The sequence below is a fragment of the Phocoena phocoena genome, chromosome 11 (assembly GCF_963924675.1).
Source record: "Phocoena phocoena chromosome 11, mPhoPho1.1, whole genome shotgun sequence".
Classification (NCBI taxonomy): Eukaryota; Metazoa; Chordata; class Mammalia; order Artiodactyla; family Phocoenidae; genus Phocoena; species Phocoena phocoena.
In genome coordinates this window covers 74,140,037-74,162,818 of record NC_089229.1, presented here as the reverse complement: position 1 = coordinate 74,162,818, position 22,782 = coordinate 74,140,037, and the positions used below count along the sequence as shown (strand labels likewise).

At 40.3% G+C, this 22,782-nt stretch overlaps 1 protein-coding gene across 1 annotated transcript in view; it reads right to left on the bottom strand.

Moving 5' to 3' along the window:
* The window catches only part of CPNE8 (copine 8), a 327,485-nt gene extending 308,803 nt beyond the window's left edge, over positions 1-18,682 (bottom strand). The window contains exon 1 of the mRNA XM_065888187.1: positions 18,546-18,682. Within this exon, the coding sequence (XP_065744259.1) occupies positions 18,546-18,682 (137 nt within the window). The remainder of the gene's footprint in view (positions 1-18,545) is intronic.
* Positions 18,683-22,782: the final 4,100 nt, after the last annotated feature.

Below are 22,782 nucleotides of genomic sequence, written 5' to 3'. Positions count from 1 at the left end.
GTATGGACACCAAGGGAATAAGTGGTGGGGGTGATGGGATGAATTGGGAGATTGGGATTGACATATATACACTAATATGTATAAAATAGGTAACTAATAAAAACCTGCTGTATAAAATAAATAAATAAATAAAATACGTATATGCAAAAATAAATAAAATGAATTTGAAATTAAGAGATCAGCAACTTAAAACAATCTCCTTTATATATAGACTGCTATATGAAAACCTCTTGGTAACATCAAATCAAATATCTATAATAAACATACACACAAAAAGAAAATGGATTCTAAACATAACACTGAATATAGTCATCAAATCACAAGACAAGAAAACTAAAGAAAAATGACCAACAAAGACAAATCCAAAACAATTAACAAAATGGCAATAAGAACATACATATCGATAATTGCCTTAAATGTAAATGGACTAAATGCTCCAAACAAATGACACAGACTGGCTGAACTGACACAAAAGCAAGACCCATATATTTGCTGCCTACAAGAAACTCACTTCAGATCTAGAAACACATACAGACTAAAAGTGAGGAGATGGCAAAAGATATTCCATACAAATGGAAATTAAAAGAAAGCCAGAGTAGCAATACTAGTAACAGACAAAGTAAAGATTGTTACAAGAGACAAAGAAGGACACTACATAATGATCAAGGATTCAATCCAAGAAGATATTAAAATTGTAAATATATATGCACCCAACACAGGAACACTTCAATATGTAAGAAAAATGTTAACAGACATAAAAGGAGAAATTGACAGTAACACAGTAATAGTAGCGGACTTTAACAGCCCACTTACATCAATGGACAAATCATCCAGACAGACAAATCAATAAGGAAACAAGCCTTAAATGACATATTAGACCAAATGGACTTAATTGATATTTATAGACTATTACCTCTGAAAGCAGCAAAATATACGTTCTTTTCAAGTGCACATGGAACATTCTCCAGTATAGATCATATGCTAGGCCACAAAACAAGCCATGGTAAATTTAAATTGAAATCATGTGAAGCATCTTTTCTGACCATTATAGTATGAGACTAGAAATCAGTTACAAGAAAAGAAATGCAAAAAACACAAACACTTGGACGATAAACATTATTCTACTAAACAACCAATGGATTGCTAAAGAAATCAAAGATGAAATCAAAAAATACCTAGAGACAAATGACAACAAAAACATGACAATCTAAAACACATGGGATGTAGCAAAAGCAATTCTAAGAGGAAAGTTTACAGCAATACAATCTTACCACAGGAAGCAAGAAAAATCTCAAATAAACAACCTAACCTTACACCTAAAGCAACTAGAGAAAAAAAAAAAAAAAAACATAGTAGAAGGAAAGAGATCGATCATAAAGCTCAGAGCAGAAATAAATGAAGTAGAGGTTTAAAAAAAATAGAAAAGATCAATGAAACTAAGAGCTGGTTCTCTGAAAAGATAAACAAAATCAATAAACCTTCAGCCAGACTCATCAAGAAAAAAAAAAGGGGAGAGTGTCCAAATCATTAAAATCAGAAATGAAACAGGAGAAGTTACAACCAACACCACAGAAATACAAAAAGTCATAAGAGACTACTATTAGCAACTATAACAATAAAATGGACAACCTAGAAGAAATGGACAAATTCTTAGAAATGTACAATCTCCCAAGACTGAAGCAGGAAGAAATAGAAAATATGAGCAGACCAATTACCAGTACTGAAATTGAATCAGTAATTAAAATATTCCCAACAGGGGCTTCCCTGGTGGCACAGTGGTTGAGAGTCTGCCTGCTGATGCAGGGGACACAGGTTCGTGACCCGGTCCAGGAAGATCCCACATGCCGCGGAGCGGCTGGGCCCGTTAGCCATGGCCACTGAGTCTGCGTGTCTGGAGCCTGTGCTCCACAATGGGAGAGGCCACAACAGTGAGAGGCCCATGTACCACAAAAAAAAAAAAAAAAAGAAAAGAAAAATACTCCCAACAAACAATAGTCCAGGACCAGATGAATTCTACCAAACATTTAGAAAAGACTTATGACCTATCTTTCTCAAACAATTCCCAAAAAATGCAGAGAAAGGAATACTTGAGAACTCACTCAATAAGGCCACCATCACACTGATGCAAAAACCAGACAAAGATATCACAAAAGAAGAAATTTACAGATTAATATCACTGATGAACATTGATGCAAAAATCCTCAGCCAAATATTAGCAAACCAACTCCAACAATACATTAAAAGGATTATACACCATTATCAATGGGATTTATCCCAGAGATGCAAGGATTTTACAATGTCCACAAATCAATCAATGTGATACACCCTATTAACAAACTGAATAAAAACCATATGATCATCTCAGTAGACACAGAAAAAGGTTTTCATAAAATTGAATATCAATTTATGATTAAAAAAACTCTTCAGAATGTGGGAATAGAAACAACACATGTCAAAATAATAAAGCCCATATATGAAAAACCCACAGCTAACATCATACTCAATGGTGAAAAGCTGAAAGCATTCCCTCTAAGATCAGGAACAAGACAAGAAAACTTTTATTCACCTCATTTACTCAACATAGTTGTGGAAGTCCTAGCCACAGCAATCAGACAAGAAAAACAAATAAAATGAATCCAAATTGGAAAGGAAGAAGTAAACCTGTCACTGTTTGCAGATGACATGATACTATACATAGAAAATACTAAAGATGCCACCAGAAAACTAATACAGTTCATCAATAAATTCAGTAAAGTTGCAGGATACAAAATTAATATACAGAAATCTGTTGCATTTCTATATACTAACAATAAAATATCAGAAAGAGAAATTAAGGAAACAATCCCATTTACCATTGCATCAAAAAGAATAAAATACCTAGGAAAAACCTATCTAAGGAGGCAAATGACCTGTACTCCAAAACCTGTAAGATGCTGATGAAATAAACTAAAGACAACAAAACAAATGGACAGATAAACCATGTTCTTGGATTGGAAGCATCAATATTGTTAAAATGACCATACTACCCAAGGCAATCTACAGACTCAATGCAATCCCTAACAAAATACCAGTGGCATTTTTCACAGAATTAGAACAAAAAAATTTAAGATTTGTATGGAAACAGAAAGGACTCTGAGGAGTCAAAACAATCTTGAGAAAACAAAACGGAGCTGGAGGAATCAGGCTCCCTGACTTCAGACTATACTACAAAGCTATAGTAATCAAAACAGTATGGTACTGATGCAAAGTCAGAAATATAGATCAATGGAACAGGATAGAAAGCTCAGAAATAAACCCACAAACCTATGGTAAATTAATCAGTGATGAAGGAGGCAAGAATGTACAATGGAGAAAAGACAGTCTCTTTGATAAATGGTGCTGCGAAAATTCAACACCTACATGTAAAAGAAATAAATTAGAAGATTTTCTAACATCATATACAAAAATAAACTCAAAATGGATTAAAGATCTAAATGTAAGACCAGATACTATAAAACTCCAAGAGGAAAACAGGCAGAACATTTTTTGACATAAATGGTAGCAATATTTTTTAAAAACCATCTCCTAGAGTAATGGAAACAAAGCAAAATGAACAAATCGAACCTAATTAAATTTAAAAGCTTTTGCACAGCAAAAGAAAACATAAACAAAATGAAAAGAACATATGGAATGGGAGAAAATATTTGCAAACAATGCTACGGACAAAGGTGTACTTTCTAAAATATACAAACAGTTCATACAGGTCAATATTTTATTTTTAAAAGGAACAATCAAGAAAAGGGCAGAAACCCTTAATAGACATTTCTCCAAAGTAGACATACAGATGGCCAACAGCTACATGAAAAGATGCTCAACATTGCTAATTATTAGAGAAATGCACATCAAAACCACAATGAGGTATTACCTCTCACTGGTCAGAATGGCCATCAAAAAGTCTACAAATAATAAATCCTGGAGAGGGTGTGGAGAAAAGGGAACTCTTCTGCACTGTTGATGGGAATGTAAATTAGTACAGCCAGTATGGAGTACAATATGAAAGTTCCTCAAAAAACTAAAAATAGAGTTACCACATGATCCAGCACTCCCACTCCTGAGCATATATCAGGAAAAGACGAAAACTCTAATTCAAAAAGATACTAGCACCCAAATGTTCATAGCAGCACTACCTATTGATACAATAGCCTAGACAAGGAAGCAACTTAAATGCCTGTCAACAACTGAATGGATAAAGAAGATGTGGTATATATATACAGTGGAATATTACTCAGCCATAAGAATGTATGAAAGATTGCCATTTGCAGCAACATGGATGGACTAAAAGACTATCATAGTAAGTGAAGTAACTCAAAGACAAATATTATATGATATCACTTATATGTGGAATAAAAAAATATGATACAAATGAACTTACTTTAAAAACAGAAATAGAGTCTCAGACATAGAAAGCAAACTTATGGGCACCAAAGGGGAAGGGGGGGAGATAAATTAGGAGTTTGGGATTAACACATACACACTACTATATATAAAACAGATAAACAGCAAGGACCTAGTGTACAGCACAGGGAACTATACCTAATTTCTTATAATAACCTATCACGGAAAATAATCTGAAAAAGAACATACATATATGTATAACTGAATCACTTTGCTGTATACCTGAAACTAACAAAACATTGTAAATCAACTGTACTTCAATTTTTAAAAAATAGTATAAAACTCTTAAAAAAAAACAAGAACTTACAGAAGAGTAACGGAATATGGCTAGTGGTCAGAAGCATACACCTAAGAATTAAATATGTATAGAGCAGGATCTCCATACATACCTTGCCGCCCCACCCCCACCACCCCAGATGTGCAACTTAGGCCAAATTACTTGAACGTTCTCTGAACTTCAATCTCTTCACCTGTAAAATAGGACATAATATTACCTGTTTTACATAACTGTTGTAAGGATTGAGCAAATTAGCATATATTAAGTGCTCTACACATTGTCTCACATAGATTTAGATTTGGACACCGATGTAAATGTCCAAAGCTTTCAAGTTTCTTGGACTCATTAGTACAGCTTATGTTTGAATAGCTTTACTGTCTAATAAATAGAAATATTACCCAGGGATTATTCAATGATATTTTGTATCTTCAGAGTTTCAGGAAATTATCTGATAATTTCCTCAGAATGTTTGGAGTATTATTCTTTACAGAATAAACTTGACAAAATGTCTAACAACTTGAAAAAGAAGGCCTGATAGTTAATGACCCTGGCTGAAGAGGCATTAACATTAACAGTTGTCACAAGTTTGAAAGTATTAAGGTATTGTATGTCAGGCAGTGAACATTGGCCATTGAGGCAAGGCAGCTTTTAAATATACTTCATTTTATCACTGGCAATAAGTGCTTACCCATTTTCAGCCTGTCTTGTCATCTACTTGGATATCTGTTTTATCACATGTCTGACACAAAAGACCTCTCTAAATAAACATCAGCCCATTGATCTTACTGGTCAGATGCAAGAATGTGCTTTGATTCTGAAACTTTGTTGTTAAACACTACCTCCTATTTGTCAAATCCTATTAGGTCCACATATCTGATTATGTGTGTTCTGGTGGAGGAGCTGTGGGGTAAAATCTGTAGAACATGAGTATGCATTTCCAAATCTACACTCTTGTGACCATTATTTTATTCTATATCTCCTCCAGGTATATGCCTGGACTACAATTCCCTTTTGTAACTGCAACTTTGCATTTCATGTTTGTATGACTTCCCAAATTGATTGTAATTATCCCAAAGTATTAGAATACAAAGACCCTTCTCTCCTATATTGCTTCTATGCCACACGGCAATATACTGATAATAAACTGAGATAAGACTAACAGTTATTAACTCCTTTTTTGTGACAGGCATGGTGCTGGGTATTTTATAGCCTTTACTTCATTTACTTCCCCAATAATCCTATAAATTTGGTTTTTAAGTCATTTACATTTTACTGATTAGGAAATGAGATTCCAAAAGTTGAAATAAGTTACCAAAAATACCATTACAAAAAGGGATAAAAATGGGATTTAAAGACATCTGACTCAATTCCATTTTCTTGCTGGTATACTTTGCTGCCCCAAATTCTCATTAATCTTTAAATGCAACTTACTCATGGGAATGAAAGTATTTAGAAAGGTGCAGGCAGAAGTTTATACTTCACTCAGCTTATTTAAAGAGGAATAGGGGGAAATAACCAAAACAAGCTATTAAAATCTCCTTGAGAAGATAGCTTATCAATAACTTCAGCTCTAGAAAACTATTCCCAGGAAAAAAAGAATCACAGGTGTACTCAAGTGTTTGCAAATAAGAATGCTCACATGAAGCAGATGAACAGTAACTTATTGAAATAAATTTTGGAAAATAAGAGATACATTAAATAAATATAGTATACCCAAATAATGGACTACAGCAGAGACATGGAAGGTTATATTTGCAAAAACTAATGACATCTTCATGATATAATATTACTAGAAAAGTGCAGAAGATAAATTGTATAGAATATATAGTATGATCCCATTATACAATGTGCGTGAACTTACACACACACACAAAAACACACACAGAGGGACGAGAGTATAAATGTGATGTTATACATGAGAGTATGTGGCTGAACCACACTGGTTCCATTTTGTCAGCTCCTTCTTAAGCTCTCAGGCCTACTCCCTTCCCTTCCATCCACTGCACTTTATGGAGTTGCCTACTTTGTTTTTTGGCCTCAAAGTTCCTTCTCATTTTGGAGGATACTATTCAATACATCTGCCTCCCAACAATTGGCAAGCCAGCCAGAAGACAGAAAATGAAACAGGCATGGGTAAAGGAACTGTGTTGGGGGAAAGCCCATTGTCAGTGGTGGAAATCCCAGGATGGCCAGCTTCCTCCACGTGGGGAGATCTAGCCAAGTTTGGAATGCTTCAGGCAGGCACGTGAGTTTGGGGACACCCCGAAAACACCAAAAGTGTTGCTGGACATTCTAACTGAAACAACAGGAAAAAGAAACTAAGGTGGGAAAATAGGTATGCTATGGCCTCTGCATTGGGCCCTGAGACTGATACAGAAAACGAGCTCCAAATCAGGTAGGAACTAGAAAAATCTAAAGAGGCCCTGGCATTAGAATAAGATCTACAAGTGGCTTGTTCCTCTAGTTAGGATCTACTAGCCAAAAAGTTACAACAACAAGAACACCTGGAGGTCAAGCTAAAATGACTAAAGTGGCTAAAATGCAAAGGCGGCACCTGTATTCACCAACAAAGTGAATACCATCATCTCACGGGAAGACTGGAATCCCAAATGGTAGGATCCAAGGTGTAATGATTCCTCTGAGTAGGAAGATATAATTGTTGAAGAGAAAGATGACCCAAGGACTCATCCATTCATTCAAACAAAGACTCAGGCAACCCATGAAGAAATATTTACCGCAGGTATAAAGGATTGCTTCTTACAGTCTTGCTCCTGGAGCTTGGTATAGCACCTTAATATCAGTTCTGGCACCTATGGTCAGTAAAGCAATAGCTCTGGTAGTTGCAATTATAGCAGATCTCAGTGAAACAGAAAGAGTCCACCACGAAGGAAACAGAAAGGCAAACAAAAATAAAGGTGAAACAAAGAAAGGATGGAGAAAACACAGAAAGGACCAACCCAGTTGACATGCAAACAGCTTTGGCAGGATATAGGAGTAGCAAGGACTCCAAAGGAAGACATTGATAAGCAACCTAATTAAGTCCTGTTATCTTTGTGGAAAGCCCTAACAAGACAGTTCACTCCTCTGCCTACTGACCATAAACATGTGGCAATGGGTCCCAGTGTCCCATCACTAGAAGTAGAACGCCAGGATGGATCCCCTACATGCAGAGAACTAGGGGTTGGGACAACGTTGCCCTCTACTTTGTGTTGTAGGAGGTGACTGGAAGCCCCAAGTGGAACTGATGATTTATTGGACCTGCACGAACAGTCTTAGCACTGGTAGATACCACAGCTGAGTATACCTTACTGCATGACAACCCTTTTAAATTTGGGGGAGAATACGGGCTATAGATGGATAAGGGGGCCAAACTATTCGAGTAAGACAAACCAGCTTATATCTCCAAATTGGCTGGTTGTCCCCTGCCTGTCCCTCATATACATTGACCACATACCAGAATATATACTAGGCATTGATGTTTCACAAGACCTAGATTTAACCACCACTACTGGAGAGTTCTGCCTTCGCATCAGAGTGGTGAAACCCATGTTGGTGGGCCATGTAAAGTGAACCCTTGTCCATTTACCCTTAATGTCAAAGAGTATTGGCTGCCTGGGGGCTATGAAGAAATTACTACTACACTTAAAGAACTAGAAAATGTGGGAGTCATTAGATCCATGCATAGCCCCTAAAATAACCCATTGCAGCCAGTAAAATGGCCTAAAGGGACTGTTGACTAAAGAGAATTAAATAAGGTGGTTCCTCCCATCCATGTGGAGGTCTCCAATATTGCTACTATTTTAGAACATCTTTCCTCTGCGCTGAAAACTTTCTGTTGTGTGACTGACCTCTGTAACCCCTTTTACAACATTCTTTTGTGTGCTAGCTCTCAAGATCAATTTGCCTTCAACTGGGATGGGAGGCAATGGACCTTTCAGGTCTTGCCTCAAGGTTATTTACAGTCCTGCCATTTGTCATAGTTTGGTCGCTCAGGACCTAGAAACCTGGTGAAAGCCCCACCCTGAGCTGGAATTATTTCATTAGATTGATGACATTATGTTGACCTCTGATGCCTTGTCACTCCTGCCCCGAACTGCTGCCTCTTTACAGACACATTTACAGAACTGAGGATAGGAAGTAATGAACACTGACAAGATCCAGGGACCTGGGCAGTCAGTAAAGTTTTGGGGAGTTATCTGGTCAGGTAAGACAAAAGTTACCCCAGCCTCGGTTATCGATAAAATCCAAGCCTTGGCCAGACCAGGCAGTCAAGGAATTACAATCCTTTCTGGGGTCACTAGATTATTGTCATCCTTTCACACCCCATTCGGCACAAATAATACGGCCCCTATAGTACTCTCTGGTTAGAAAGGGACAAAAATGGGACTAGGACATCCACCTTCAGGAAGCTTTTGAAAAGGCTGAAATTGTAGTAAAACAGGTTCAGGCTCTGGGAGTACTTATGTGGGACGCTGCCTGTGAATTAGATGTTGACTCACACCTGAAAGGTTCTGGCTAGGGCCTGTGGCAAAGGCAGGAAAGGAATTGCATACCACTAGGATTTTATTCTCAGTTGTAGAAGGGACAGCAGGTGAGGTACAGCCCTACTGAAAAGCAGCTCCTTGTAGTCTACCTGGCCCTGCAGCAAAAACAGAAGGCCTCACCATGGACTTACCAGTGTCTGTTCAAACTTCCCTCCCAGTAAGTGAATGGGTTAATAACATGCTCCTTAAACCAAAAAGTGCCTGTGCCCAAGTAAGCACACTGCAAAAGTGGCACCCACACCTTCAACAAGGTAATGTGTACAATTCAAGCCTGCTGTCTGAGAAATTACATGCTCTCCTTGGGCCAGGGTCTTATGTGAATCTAGACATGGCCCCTCAGATACCACCCATCGCTCCCCTCTCAGCCAAGTCAGAGACGGAATCGGGACCATTCCTCCTGAGACATGGTTCACCAATGGCAGCAGTCAAGGCAATACCCCCACCTGGCCCACTTCAGCAGTTCGCCTGGATTTCAATGTCATTTGGTTTGAAGAAGGCACTAAGCACAGCAGTCAGCGGGCTGAACTGGGGGCAGTATAGCTTGAGATCACTCATCAATCTACGCCCCTCTATACAGCCACAGACAAGTGGGCTGTGTGAAAAGGACTGACCATGTGGATGTCATAATGTCATCAGGAAAGCTGGACTATCTTGGGACGGCACCTGTGGGGAGCTGACCTACAGAGGGACATCTGGGATGTGTGCACACAACCCAGTACTGCCATCAAGGTAAGGCACGTCTCTGCACATTCTCCAACTACACTGCCTGGGAACCACAAAGCAGACACCCTAGCCAAGGAGGAAGCTGTCCTCCTGGAAGAGTTACAGACTCCCTCAGATGTGGCAAAGTGGCTTCACTGAAAACCAGGACAGACACTGAGGCCCCAACCACCTGGGAGATAGCCAAGAGGTTACACCTCTCCATCAAATACACTGAGTGGCAGGCAGTTGATAGGGACTGCCCCCACTGTAGCCTGTGGTGACGACCCCTGAGACATACTCCTGGTCACATCTGACGAGCACTAGTCCAGTGACCAGGTGGTAAGTGGACTATATCAGCCCCCTGCCCTTATCTGAAGGACACAAGTACACATTGACCTGTGTGGACACAGGTACCTGACTGATACAAGCCTTTCCCAGTAAGAGGGCAAATCGGACAGCCACGATTAGGGGCTTGACCAAGTTGGAAAGTATGTACTGGATCCCCATTCATACAGACAGCAACCAAGGGACCGATATCACTGGTCGTGATGTAAAAGAATGGGCTGAAGCCCAGGAGATTTTATGGACCTTCCATCTGCCATATAACCCAACAGCCACAGGGCTGGTAGAAAGAATGAACAGGTTACTGAAAGAGACATTGAAGAAGCTTTCTCCAGACGGGTCTTTAAGAGGATGTTCTCCACCACTATTAGAAGCCATGTGGCTACTAAACACTGAACCCACAGCAGGCCACAGGTCTGCTTATGAGAGACTGACTGTGCCTGCTCTGCCAACTAGGGCCTTAAAGGTACAAGTGTTAGAAGGAGCACTGAGACCCATCTGATGGGATGTGGGTCTTATCCTAAGAGTGTCACAGAACCTCCTACCTGGGGAGACTATCTTAGATTGGAGACAAATGGTATACCCCTCCCAGGTGGCTTGGCATCCTTATACCTTGGGGGTAAGGGCTAGGCCCTGGCATAGTATTTCCTCAATCTTTCTAAGTGAAGGCCCAGCCATAACCAAGGTGATCACCCCCATAGAAATCAAATGGGGGACTGAAGTAGGGCTTCTTTTATGAGCCCCTACTGAAGCTCCCACATATAATATCTCCCTGCCCAGTTCTGATGTAAAGGCACAAAATGTCTGGTATTGTCCTATTGCAAAAGTGTCAAAGCCCAGGGTAATCCTGGCACATGGAGACCAAACTGCTACAGTGTTGTTTCTGAATGAAGATTTTTCTTTCTTGGTACCTTTAAAACACTTATCATCCTTAGCCTTTTCCTTCTAAGATTAGTGCCACCTACCTTCACTAATGCATTCTTGTCCTGGGCTACCACCTATGTTGACATCCACAACCACTCTGACTTCTGGGTATGCAGATTGCTGCCAATGTCTAGCTCTGAAGTAATGCCAGGGGTATACTGTCTTTCAGCCTTACATCACGGGGACAATGGGTGGGGCCAGCATGTAAACTCCTGATGTCTGGCTCTAGGGTATTCTCGGAAGAATGGTGGATAAGATCGTGCAGGCCTTATAGATGTCAGGGGTGGAGCGTGGAGCTGAACCATACTGGCTCCATCTTGTCAGCTCTATCTTAGGCCTGCAGTCCTTTCCAGGTGACTGAGCTTTAGCCTAGTTCACAAAGGAATGCGCCCAAGCCAGATGAGTTCCCTATCAACTTTTACCCTTGCCTTCATCTAAAATGAAAGCTGGAAGAGGGCCTTTTGCTGAGGTAGATGGTTAATGGTCATGAGACCCAGAAGTGGGGTGGGTGTCCCTGGTTCCAGTCTGTGTGGATGTGCTTCTCACTTGGTAGTCAGATTCTGTTTTTAACTTTGGTACCTTTAAATCCCCCATACCCCTTTTGGCAGTACAAAGCACAGCTGTGAATGCCTCTGGATCTTCTGTTCGCCTGATCTTTCCTACCTGTATGTAAGTTACCCACAATAAACTTTATAATTGCACTTTATGGAGTTGTCTGCTTCATTTTTCAGTCTCAAAGTTCTTTCTCAGTTTGCAGGATATTATTCAATATCTCCGCCTCCCAAGAGAAAGAAATGAACTGAATGCATATAGTTTGATGAAACAGTGGGTGATTTTTATTTTGTGCTTATATCTATTTGTAATTACTGATTGCTTAATTAATGTGACAAGCAGTGTTTTAACTCATGTAAATGTATTAGCTTATGTAACCCTCAAAACAAAATAAGAGGTAGGGGCTATTGTTATACCCACTCTACAAATGAAAAAATTGAGGAACAGAGAGATTAAGTAACTTTCCAAGTTTTCATAGCTAGCAAGTGTTAGAACTGGTCTACTTCCACACCCATGCTCCTCAAGGCTAAGCAAACTAGCTCAAATAAGCAAGTGTTATTATTATAAAACAGGCTAACAAATGAATAAAACCCCTTTGAGATGGATTGTTTTTCTTCTCTGCCTTGAGTAAAATCAAATAGGGAATTCAGGCTTCTGACTATTATGCCACAAACAGCATACCTAAAAGAGCACAGCTTTAGCATCCTCTCCTATGGGGCCCTGCTTTGTGAATTGCTTCTAGACTCACATTCTCCACATTACAAGGCTGTTTTAAACACTCCAAATGCTAAAAAAAAAAAATGCAGGGCATACCAAACTATTGATAGAACAACAACATGAGTAAAGCTTTTCTCTGCTAAGACATACCTGGGCAACTCCGCCATTGAGACTTCAAAAGCACTGTCCAAACATGCCCCTAGGACAAATTTCCCTGAAACTTTGGGGTTAAGACAAACCCAAAAAAGCACTATTGGGTGAATACAATTCTGAACCACAGGACCTCAGGAACTGCAGAGCCAGAGAATAGGCTGTTATGGCCATGCCTGTCACATGCCTCATTAACAGGATAACAGGTATTCTAATTTCCCTAGCTTATAGTAACTTTATAATTCATCAGTATCACTTGAAAACCTATTTACAGGCTAATGTCGAATATTTTGTCTGACAAAAGAAGGGTAAAGTGTGTATAAGAGATAAACCAATGTGGACTGGAGTGGAGCCACCAATCGTGTTTGAACACTTTGATTCTCTTTCACCATAGATATTCGGAACAGCATCAGTATCTGTTTCAAACTGTATCACTTCCCACTGGACCAATCAGATTGTCTCTTGGAATTGAATTTGTTTTCCCCAGTGCTCAATTAATCACTAAATGAGTTGGAACTGTAACACATAAATTTGCAAAGTACATCCCACTAGTGGATGGAAAAATGAAAAAAAATCTTCAAAGTAAAAGAAGAATAAAGATGTGGAAAGGACTACATGCAAAGAAGAAAAGAAGAAGTGTTTTGCAGGCTGCCAAAACCTTTCATGGATTATAAAAGATCACACAACCCCACTTATTATAGTAAAAAAGTAAAACCAGAGACCGAGCCGAACTTGACACTACAATTTCTAATAGTGACAACCTGACAGCAACAGTAATTTTCCTTTGTACATGCTTTATCTTTTACAAAAGGCCTATAAACAGTGATGTGCAAGTATGTTTAAGAACAGATTTCCCCCAAAAAACTGAATGTATGTGTGTGTTGTATGTACATAATTTATTATAAATTTTACTGAAAGTATGTGTAGCTGAGCAATTTACAAATAATAAAATATATACAAATAATATTTTTATTGTAAATTCTATAGAGCCAATTGATTCCCACAGAATGTCATAAGCATAGACAACAATAAAACAATATATCAAACCCTGATTTGTAGTGTTTGCCACTTTCTATGATGTAAATATTCCCACCACAGTCAATTTCAAGCTGCCAAATGTGATGTCACTGAACATGGATTGAGATAAGATGAGCAGTGGCACATAATTGCATAATATTTTCAACTCACAGATTTAAGAAACAGAGCATAGATGATAGTAAAGAATCTAGATAATAATAAAATGTAGTTACTAAAATAATTAGGAAGTAATAATTTTTGAGTATGTCTTAACTTTGTGTTTGATATAATTTAATTTTAGACTTACATAACTTAAATTTTTAAAAATCCCTGTATTTAACCACTAGCACACGAATTCCTATTTCAATCCCATTTAAGCCAGTTCCAGCATGCCATTGAAAAGTATACTTCTAGCACCTTACTGAGGCAGGTACTGTTAATCCAAACCAAGTAACTACAGTCAGAGACATTAGCTCATCAAACAAGTAAATTAAAATGTTTAATGTATAGGGAAATGGTAAAAAAAAAAAAGCCTGGTACAAAATTTCCAAAAGACAATTCATAAGCCTTGTGTAATATGAGGTGTCTGAGAAGTCAGCAGTGCCAGGACAGAGTAATAACATCTTGTCAGCAAGTTGAGAATGAATCACCAATGGCCCTATCTAAAGCAAAGAGAAATTTCTGACTACCACTCACATACTAGGTTCAGAGTTGATTTATTCATAGATTTGTTCATTCCAACAATATCTTTCTTTTAATTTAATGTATATAACCAGCACATGGAAAACTTTTTAAAAGTACAGATTCCTGGACCTTGGTCCCAGAGATTTTCATTCAGTAGATCTGGTGTGGGGCCTAGGGGTTTGTATTTTAACAGGCAAACCCCTCTCCCCATGACAGATGATTCATTCAGAGAATTACATCATCCAGCATTTACTGACTACTTATTCTATGCCAAGTTCAGAATGTGTAGATACGAAAGAGAGAAAACTTGTCCTCAAGGAGACTACAGAGACCAAGAATTATAACTATAATATTGGTACATACCAGCTGCTTTGAGAATACAGCAAAATCCAGCTTGGAAGAGGGGTCGGGGTCATGAGAGAAAATGATGTTTGATCTGAGCCTTTAAGAAGGAGAACAAGCTAATCAAGAAAAGAAGGAGAAGACAGGAAGGGACGTTCAGGGCAGAGAACAGCATGTGTACAGCCACATAGGCAAAGAGAGTTTGGCCCAATAAGACAACAGCACATGCTTTGGGGCTGTACCTCTTATTAGTGTTCTGTAGCCACATTTACCTGGCCCTAGTTTTCGCATATAGTAAGCACATATTTGTTAGACTATGTTCAGTCATAAAGCTCATGCAAGGAGTGGTGGGAGATTAGGCAAGACAGTTATGGCCAGGTCAGGAAGTGCTTTTAAGAATTCCTAGTACAAAGTAGGAATTACTTTTCCACTTTGTATTCTTCCTTCCACACTAGATTTTAAAATTAGTTTTATCACCATTACAGGATTATTGCTTTGAAAGGATTTACATGTGATACCTAACCTACAAAATCTAGAAATATAGACTGCCCTCCCTGCTTTTATACTTGATAAGCTAATTTCTCAGAGAAAATGACAAAAATCATCAAAACAGTGTGTGAGAAATAGTGCAACAAACCAAGTTTCCAGGGAAAACAGTTAATTACTGCATATTATTTTTCCCATTGGTTTTAACATTATTCTATGTTAATCTGTTTTCAGAATAAAACAGGAATGTTATAAATGTTACTTTATGTTTCTAAGGTTGTATCATTTCAGCTATAGACACTTTAATTAGGTAACCCAATAACTTAAAAATCTTAAATGTTAAAAAATTAACATAATTTTAAAAATGAATGCAATAAGAGCTAAATAATGAGTAGAAGCTTAGGTCAAAGAGTAGGAGCTTATCTACATAAATATAGCTAGAAAAGTGTACTTGTCACTCTAACAACCGACTTTGTAGCTACTACGGAAACTCCACATATACTGCCCTTTCTCTCATACCAACAATGCCAATCTGTCTTGTCTCCACTTGAGCCCCATCTCTTCTTTGCAGCATATTCCAAGTACTCTGTTCCACAATGATCTCCTCCCTACCTGTGCATGAACCTCATCTTTGGATTTAGTCCTATGTTATTGTGTGTTATATAATCTAATATTATATTTATCTCCCAACCAGATTTTATGTTTTCAGCGAACTTTTCTTGCATCTCATGGAGCATGGCATAGGGCTAAACATATAAGACACTCAAACACTTCCATAAGTGAATAGATGAAATAATTTCTATGAATTGTGTTTTGCTTAAAGCTTCAATTGCTGATTTTCTCACCTCCCTCAAAATGAAGATGCAAACATCATAAAACTTTTACAAAGTCTTAGATTGGACACAGTGAAAGGAGGTTATCAAAAGGGTTGTCAGCAAATCATAAGAAGTCTTCAATATGAAAAGGCAAGGTAATTCCTTGCTCTGCTTGCCCATAGTAAGGCTAAGGGGCTTACAGCTGCACCTTGTTGCTAAGTAAAATCCCCACAAACAACCAGGAAATACGCTTTTTATACATATCAAAGAAGAAAGAGAAAGAGGGAACAGGTATCTCAAGGCCATCTCTATCCTTGTATCCTTTAACCAATTTATTGAAGTTCAAAAGAGAAGGACTATTTACAGAATTCCATAGCTGAATCATATATAATGCATTTATTCAATAAATACTATTTCCAATATCATAATAATAACTAACATTTTTTAACACTTTCTTTTGTGTCATACATCGCGTTAGTATTTTTCATATATCATTTTATTAAACTCTGGTAACACCCTATATAACATAAATACCATAATTATCTTCATTTTAGACATTAGAAAGCTTAAAGACTTGCTCCAAGGCAACAACACTAGTAAGTCACAAAGCCAGAATATATAACCAGGTCTCTTATGCCAAAGCCCAAAAGACACCACCATCTACCATTACAAGATCCAATTATCAACAGTATAAGTACTAAAAGTACTTGGGTTCTCTTTCAGAACTTATTTTTCTATCTGAACATTTAAAAATTAAAAACAATACATAAATCAGTGGTATTAAAAAAGGCTGAAACAAGGGGATCTCCAGGTTCTGAGGTAGCAAGCTGAAAGAAACTGGCTTAAAGCCAACTGACTTCAGGATTCCCAGTACTACACCCATAGCAAACAAGCATCAAAGGGAGGAAAAAAACAACAACAAAACAAGCAGTTAAATACGGACCTTATGGGCAGAAAGACCAGCTAAGGTATAATTTCTCCATCACCCCTAAAGAGCTTACGGGGAATTCAGATTTAATTTACATTTGCATTCATTCCATGTACAGGCCACATGCCATTCAGACTTGCAGGATGTTCAGCAGAGAATAAGAACTCTAGAAAATGCTGTTATTGTAGGACTTTAGGCTATGCATTATCTGTATACGTTAATAACCTCCCTCTAGCACGCAAAGCTAGCTTCAGAGAAAAGAAAAAGGCCTAGAAATTAAGGTCTAAAAAGAATTTTCCATTCAGATTCACTTGTTCAATTGACAGAAATCTCAGGCAGCATTTAAAGCAGTGACCACAATAAGGCAAAAGCTTAATGTTAGCAACCACTATCAGAATTACTGTTATGGTCTGAGGTCACTTAAGAGGAAGCAAGCAATCATGGGATATAGTTTCAGGGATAGCTATAAAGCTATCTATCACCTATCCCCTAATACCTTGGGGGAGGGGAGTGTTGGTGCTTGAGTTTCCACCAAAAAAATAATAATAAATCATTCCTTTGGCTTTTAAGCTTAGTCTTGTGACACTGCAAAATTAAACACCACTGGGTTGACAGCAGTTTATGCCTTGGGGCTTATTTACACCGAAGATTACCCATGTTTATTAGATTTCTTCAAGATTTTTTCCTTTTTTTGCTAAAAAAAGGAAGGGGAGGATTTGAGGGCATTAAAAACAAGCGAAAAGTGGACAGATGAGAAGAGCTTTCCACTGAGAAAGATCAAAGTATGCAAACAAGGGAGTGGGCTCCAGTCAGTAGTATAATTTGCAAGTTCTCTCTCTCCTTCTGTTGCCATTACAAATTTAGTGTAGTCTGTCCATCTGTTTCTCAAAATCTTCTGCAATATAGCAATTATGCTGCTTTATTTACAAGGAAACTGACCCAAAGAACGTCACGCAAAGGAGTCTGAAACGTACAGCAGAGTGTAGGTTGTTACACACACTCAAATGTATCCACTTGCAGGCAAAATGTCTTGACTTCCCACACTTTAGGTAAAGCTGCAGCCGAAATCTCCACCTAGAAGGCCAAAGGCAAAGAGCCCGGGGTGGGGGCGGGAAGCAAGCTGGATGGCTCCAGGAAGTGGGTGGGGAGGAAGCTGCCGGGTTTGGAGCCAACCTTGCAGACAGCAGGTTTGCACACGCCTACCAGAGGGAGTCCTGGGCCACTGCGCGCATTGCTCACAAGCGCTTTTAGCAATGCTGTCCCCTTCGATTCCTGTCATCACCCAACCCCACAGCTCGGGTGTGCGACGTGAAAAGGGGCTTGTAAAGTGGGCGGAGGCCAGGGGTTCCCGCCGCTGAGTCACAGCCCAGCCAACTTTTACAGCATTTCCCAGAAAGGAAATTAAGTCTCAGTCCCGTAGCCTACACTCGCTCCTAGTTGCGGCTCTCCGCTCTGTCACTCGACCCGGCGGTGACTCGAGACCCACAATCGGGCTATTTCCCACTCACTGCGCAACTTCACACCCGCGCAAAGCCTCGGGGTACCCTGAGCGCTTGCCAAGCGCTACCGACCGGGTAGATGGGAGGGTAGATGGGAGCCAGAAGGAGGGAGGGGGAGGGCTGCGTCCTCACCTGCAGGACACGGACACCTCCACTCGTGTGGCCGGGATGGCCGCGCTCAGCTGGTTTAAATCCCCGAGGCCGGCGGTGCTGGTGTAGCGGCTGTCCATCTTGGAGGTAGGCGCCGTGGGCTTGGCTGGCGCCCACATCCAGAGCTCCGGCCGACTGAGGGCTCCTAGCCCAGCTCCCGACAGTCGGGGTTGGAGGTTGAGGGTGGAGGCAGAGGAAGAAGGCGGAGGCAGCTCGCGGGAAGTGGGAGGGAGGGGAGAGGCGGACCTCAGTGCAAAGCCACGAGGCAGCAGCAAGCCAGGCCTGCACAAGCTGAAGCTGCCGGGGAAGTGGCGCACCGGGCTCTCAGCTTCCCCGCCCCCTCCTTGCAGGCAGCAGCCCCGGCTGAGGACACTCCGCGATCCTTTCCCGGCTCTGAGCGTCAGGCTCTGCGGAGCCACCGGGCAGCCTGGCGGGATAGGTGGCCACAGACCCAGAACCCAACCGTCTAGTAGAGCAAGCCCAGCCCGGTTTGGAGCGCGGTTAGGGTTTTGTCTCCGCCTCTTCACACCCACGACAGTTCCTAAATCCCGCATCATAAGCCCACCCCTTCCCATCCAGCGGTGATCCTCACCTCGCTCTCGGAGTCCACGGAGGTCCCCCCCACTACGCCATAGGACAGGCGAGCCGAGTCACCGCTTCTGAACTGTCCGCCCGCGGCCGCTTAAGGATTGGGGAGGATGAAACGGACTTGGGGACGATCTCCAACCTTATGTATGCGGTGGTAAAGTAACAGATCAATATATGGAACAAGATGAGAGCAGGGTGGACCTAAGGTGGAGGGGGAAAAAACTATATGGGATTTAAGGGAGCCATCTGGTTTCCCTCTTCCTTGAGTTCTTCGGAACATGGGGGTCTAAAGGTGACAATCCTTCTACTTTCGGGGCTCTTCTGCACCCCCTCGTTTCCAAATGCATGGAAGTTACGCTCTAAAACCTGAATCACAACCACAAAACAGACCTCCCTCACTCCGACTCCCACCCGGCAAGACATGAATGAACCTGGACGGATGAAAGCGGAACTGAGCCGGAGTGAGCGCAGTGTTGGAAACTGGATTCTGGGGCCGCCAGACTTGTGCCAGGATGCAGAAGCTGCAAAAGCCACGGGAGGTACCCGCCGCTCCCCTCCATTACAGCGACCTTTATTACAGGCACCTTCCCTCCAGCGTCACCCCAGCGCCTGAGGGTCCCCGGACGCTCACCACCAGGGGGAGACAGAGATCAGGACGCGGAGTACCGCGAAGCAGGAGAAGGGGTACAGAGGGACGGAGGGTTATGGGTATCCACCTTCCTTTAAAGTGCCAAAGCACTGAGTTGCCCGCTGGCAAGACTAACTCAGGGAGGAACCGTTTTCGTGATTTGAGGACCTACCCTACGTTGGTTGTAACATTTTAATACAATTGGAGCCACCTGAGTAGAGAATCTATAGAGTTGCAGGTGAGGATGTGTGGGTGCAGTCTGGAGGCTTTGCGCTGCCAAAAATCCTTCCCACGTTTCATTCTTGGTTTCCTTTCCTGATCTCCCCACCCACCACTTGTCACACTTTAGTCTAGAGTTTTCTGTTTCCCTTTGCCTATTGGAAAATGTCCTAAAGCTCCAGACATTTCTGTTATGCTGTCCAAAATTAGCTTAGGGGAAGAGACCTAAGTATATTTTTTAAGCTAACCATACTTTTATTTTATAGAAGCCTACTGAAGAAATAAAAGTAAGATCTATTCTGTGTCTAGTAATCATGAAAATATGTGTTAGGTGAGCCGACGCGGATTGTGAAAGAATTCACAGAAATATTAGCAAGAGAAGAAAACAAAGTTTTTATTCACTTTCCAAGGGAGGAAAGGAGCCAGACTCATAGAGTAGAATCGGCACCGAAGGGTGGAGGTTTGAGCCTTTTACTGGGCTTCACAGGGCAAGGTGCAGGAAAAGGGGGTGGGTTTATGTCTATTCTGGTCCACAGCAGTACCCGGGCCGGCTGTGTCTCTGTAGGATGTGGTTTTTCAGAGAATAGACTTGGAGTCTTCAGTAATTTTCCAGTTCTGGGGTATCTGAAAGAGACTTAATAGGGGCCCTTGACAGGTGTTAGATGGGTTTACAATATGTTCTTGTAAAATTCTTAAGAAAGGCACCTTTTAAAGATTTTAAAACATCTTTATTGGAGTATACTTGCTTTACAATGTGTTAGTTTCTGCTGTATTACAAAGTGAATCAGCTATTTGTATACATATACCCCCATATCCCCTCCCTCTGTGCCTCTCCCTCCCACCCTCCCTATCCCACCCCTCTAGGTGGACACACAGCACCGAGCTGATCTCTCTGTGTGATGCAGCTGCTTCCCACTAGCTATCTATTTTACATTTGGTAATGTATATATGTCAGTGAGACTCTCCCACTTCATCCCAGCTTACCCTTCCCCCTCCCCGTTTCCTCAAGTGCATTCTCTATGTCTGTGTCTTTATTCCTGTCCTGCCCCTAGGTTCGTCAGAACAATTTTTTTTTTTTTTTAGATTCCATATATGTTAGCATACAATATTTGTTTTTCTCTTTCTGACTTACTTCAATCTGTATGACAGACTCTAGGTCCATCCACCTCACTACAAATAACTCAGTTTTGTTTCTTTTTATGGCTGAGTAATATTCCATTGTATATGTGCCACATCTTATGTATCCATTCATCTGTCGATGGACACTTAGGTTGCTTCCATGTCCTGGCTATTGTAAATAGTGCTGCAATGAACATTGTGGTACATGACTCTTTTTGAATTATGGTTTTCTCAGGGTATATGCCCAGTAGTGGGATTGCTGGGTCATATGGTAGTTCTATTTTTAGTCTTTTAAGGAACCTCCATACTGTTCTCCATGGTGGCTGTACCAATTTACATTCCCAACAACAGTGCAAGAGGGTTCCCTTTTCTCCACACCCTCTCCAGCATTTACTGTTTGTAGGTTTTTTGATAATGGTCATTCTGACCGGTGTGAGGTGACACCTCATTGTAGTTTTGATTTGCATTTCTCCTAAAAACATTTAAAGGATTTCAAGGAATGTAGGGTTTATTCTATGAAAGTTCTTAATGTTAACTAGTTATCTTTGGATAATCATATTCAGATGAACATCTAACTCTAGAAGAGTTGTAAACTGCCGTTTTCCCTGTTAGATAAAAGAATTTCATCTTTGACTCTTCTTTGTGCATAAAGTAAGTTGCCCTGTCAGATTAGTTATTTGAAACCAGTGCAAAGTATTTATTGGACATTTCCATGAGGAAGTGACATTTTAGATAGACCATAAGGGATGAATAGGAGTTTAAGTAATGATGGAATAAAGAAGATGTGTATATATATTGATTTTTTTTTTTCAAGCTTCAAGGAGGAGAGGTGCATAGTAGGGTAGAATGGTTCAGGGAAGGCCATGTAATTGAATTATAGTGAATGAGGATCCCCTTTAGTAATATGAGCTATATAAGTAATTTAAAATTATTACTTGGCAGATAAGTGGCACTTCTTGGAATGCTACTTTGGTTAGCTTACATGAGAAAATAGAGCTAGAGAATTTAAACCATCATCACCAAATTATTATTATCACCCTAAGCATTATTATTGTTTTTTTAAATTTTTAATTTATTTTATTTATTTTTTTGCGGTACGCGGGCATCTCATTGTTGTGGCCTCTCCCATTGCGGAGCACAGGCTCCGGACACGCAGGCTCAGCAGCCATGGCTTACAGGCCTAGCTGCTCCGCGGCATGTGGGATCTTCCTGGACCGGGGCACGAACCCGTGTCCCCTGCATTGGCAGGCGGACTCTCAACCACTGCGCCACCAGGGAAACTGCATTATTATTTTTATAAGTGTTTTCAGCTGCCAAATTTACCTAAAGTTTCTTCAGTAGCTTTTCACTAAATCTGCTATTCAGAGAGTTTGATTTTTCAAAGCTGCTGTAAGAAATCCATTTTCAAGAATGTATCAGAAAGGACAGGCCTAAAGAATTCTCCAGCTTATTCAAAGAATATAGGAAAGTAAACATTCTTATAAAAGGATTATAAAGTCTAAAATATTTTGCTTGTACAGGAGCCTTCCTAAATGCCCAAAATAGACTAGATTGTAGTACAATACCTTTTACGTTTAACTATCATAATTAGAATAATTATTGTGTGACAACTTGCTTGATACCTATTGCCCCTGCTAGACTTTCGATTTCAAAAGCATAAGGAGC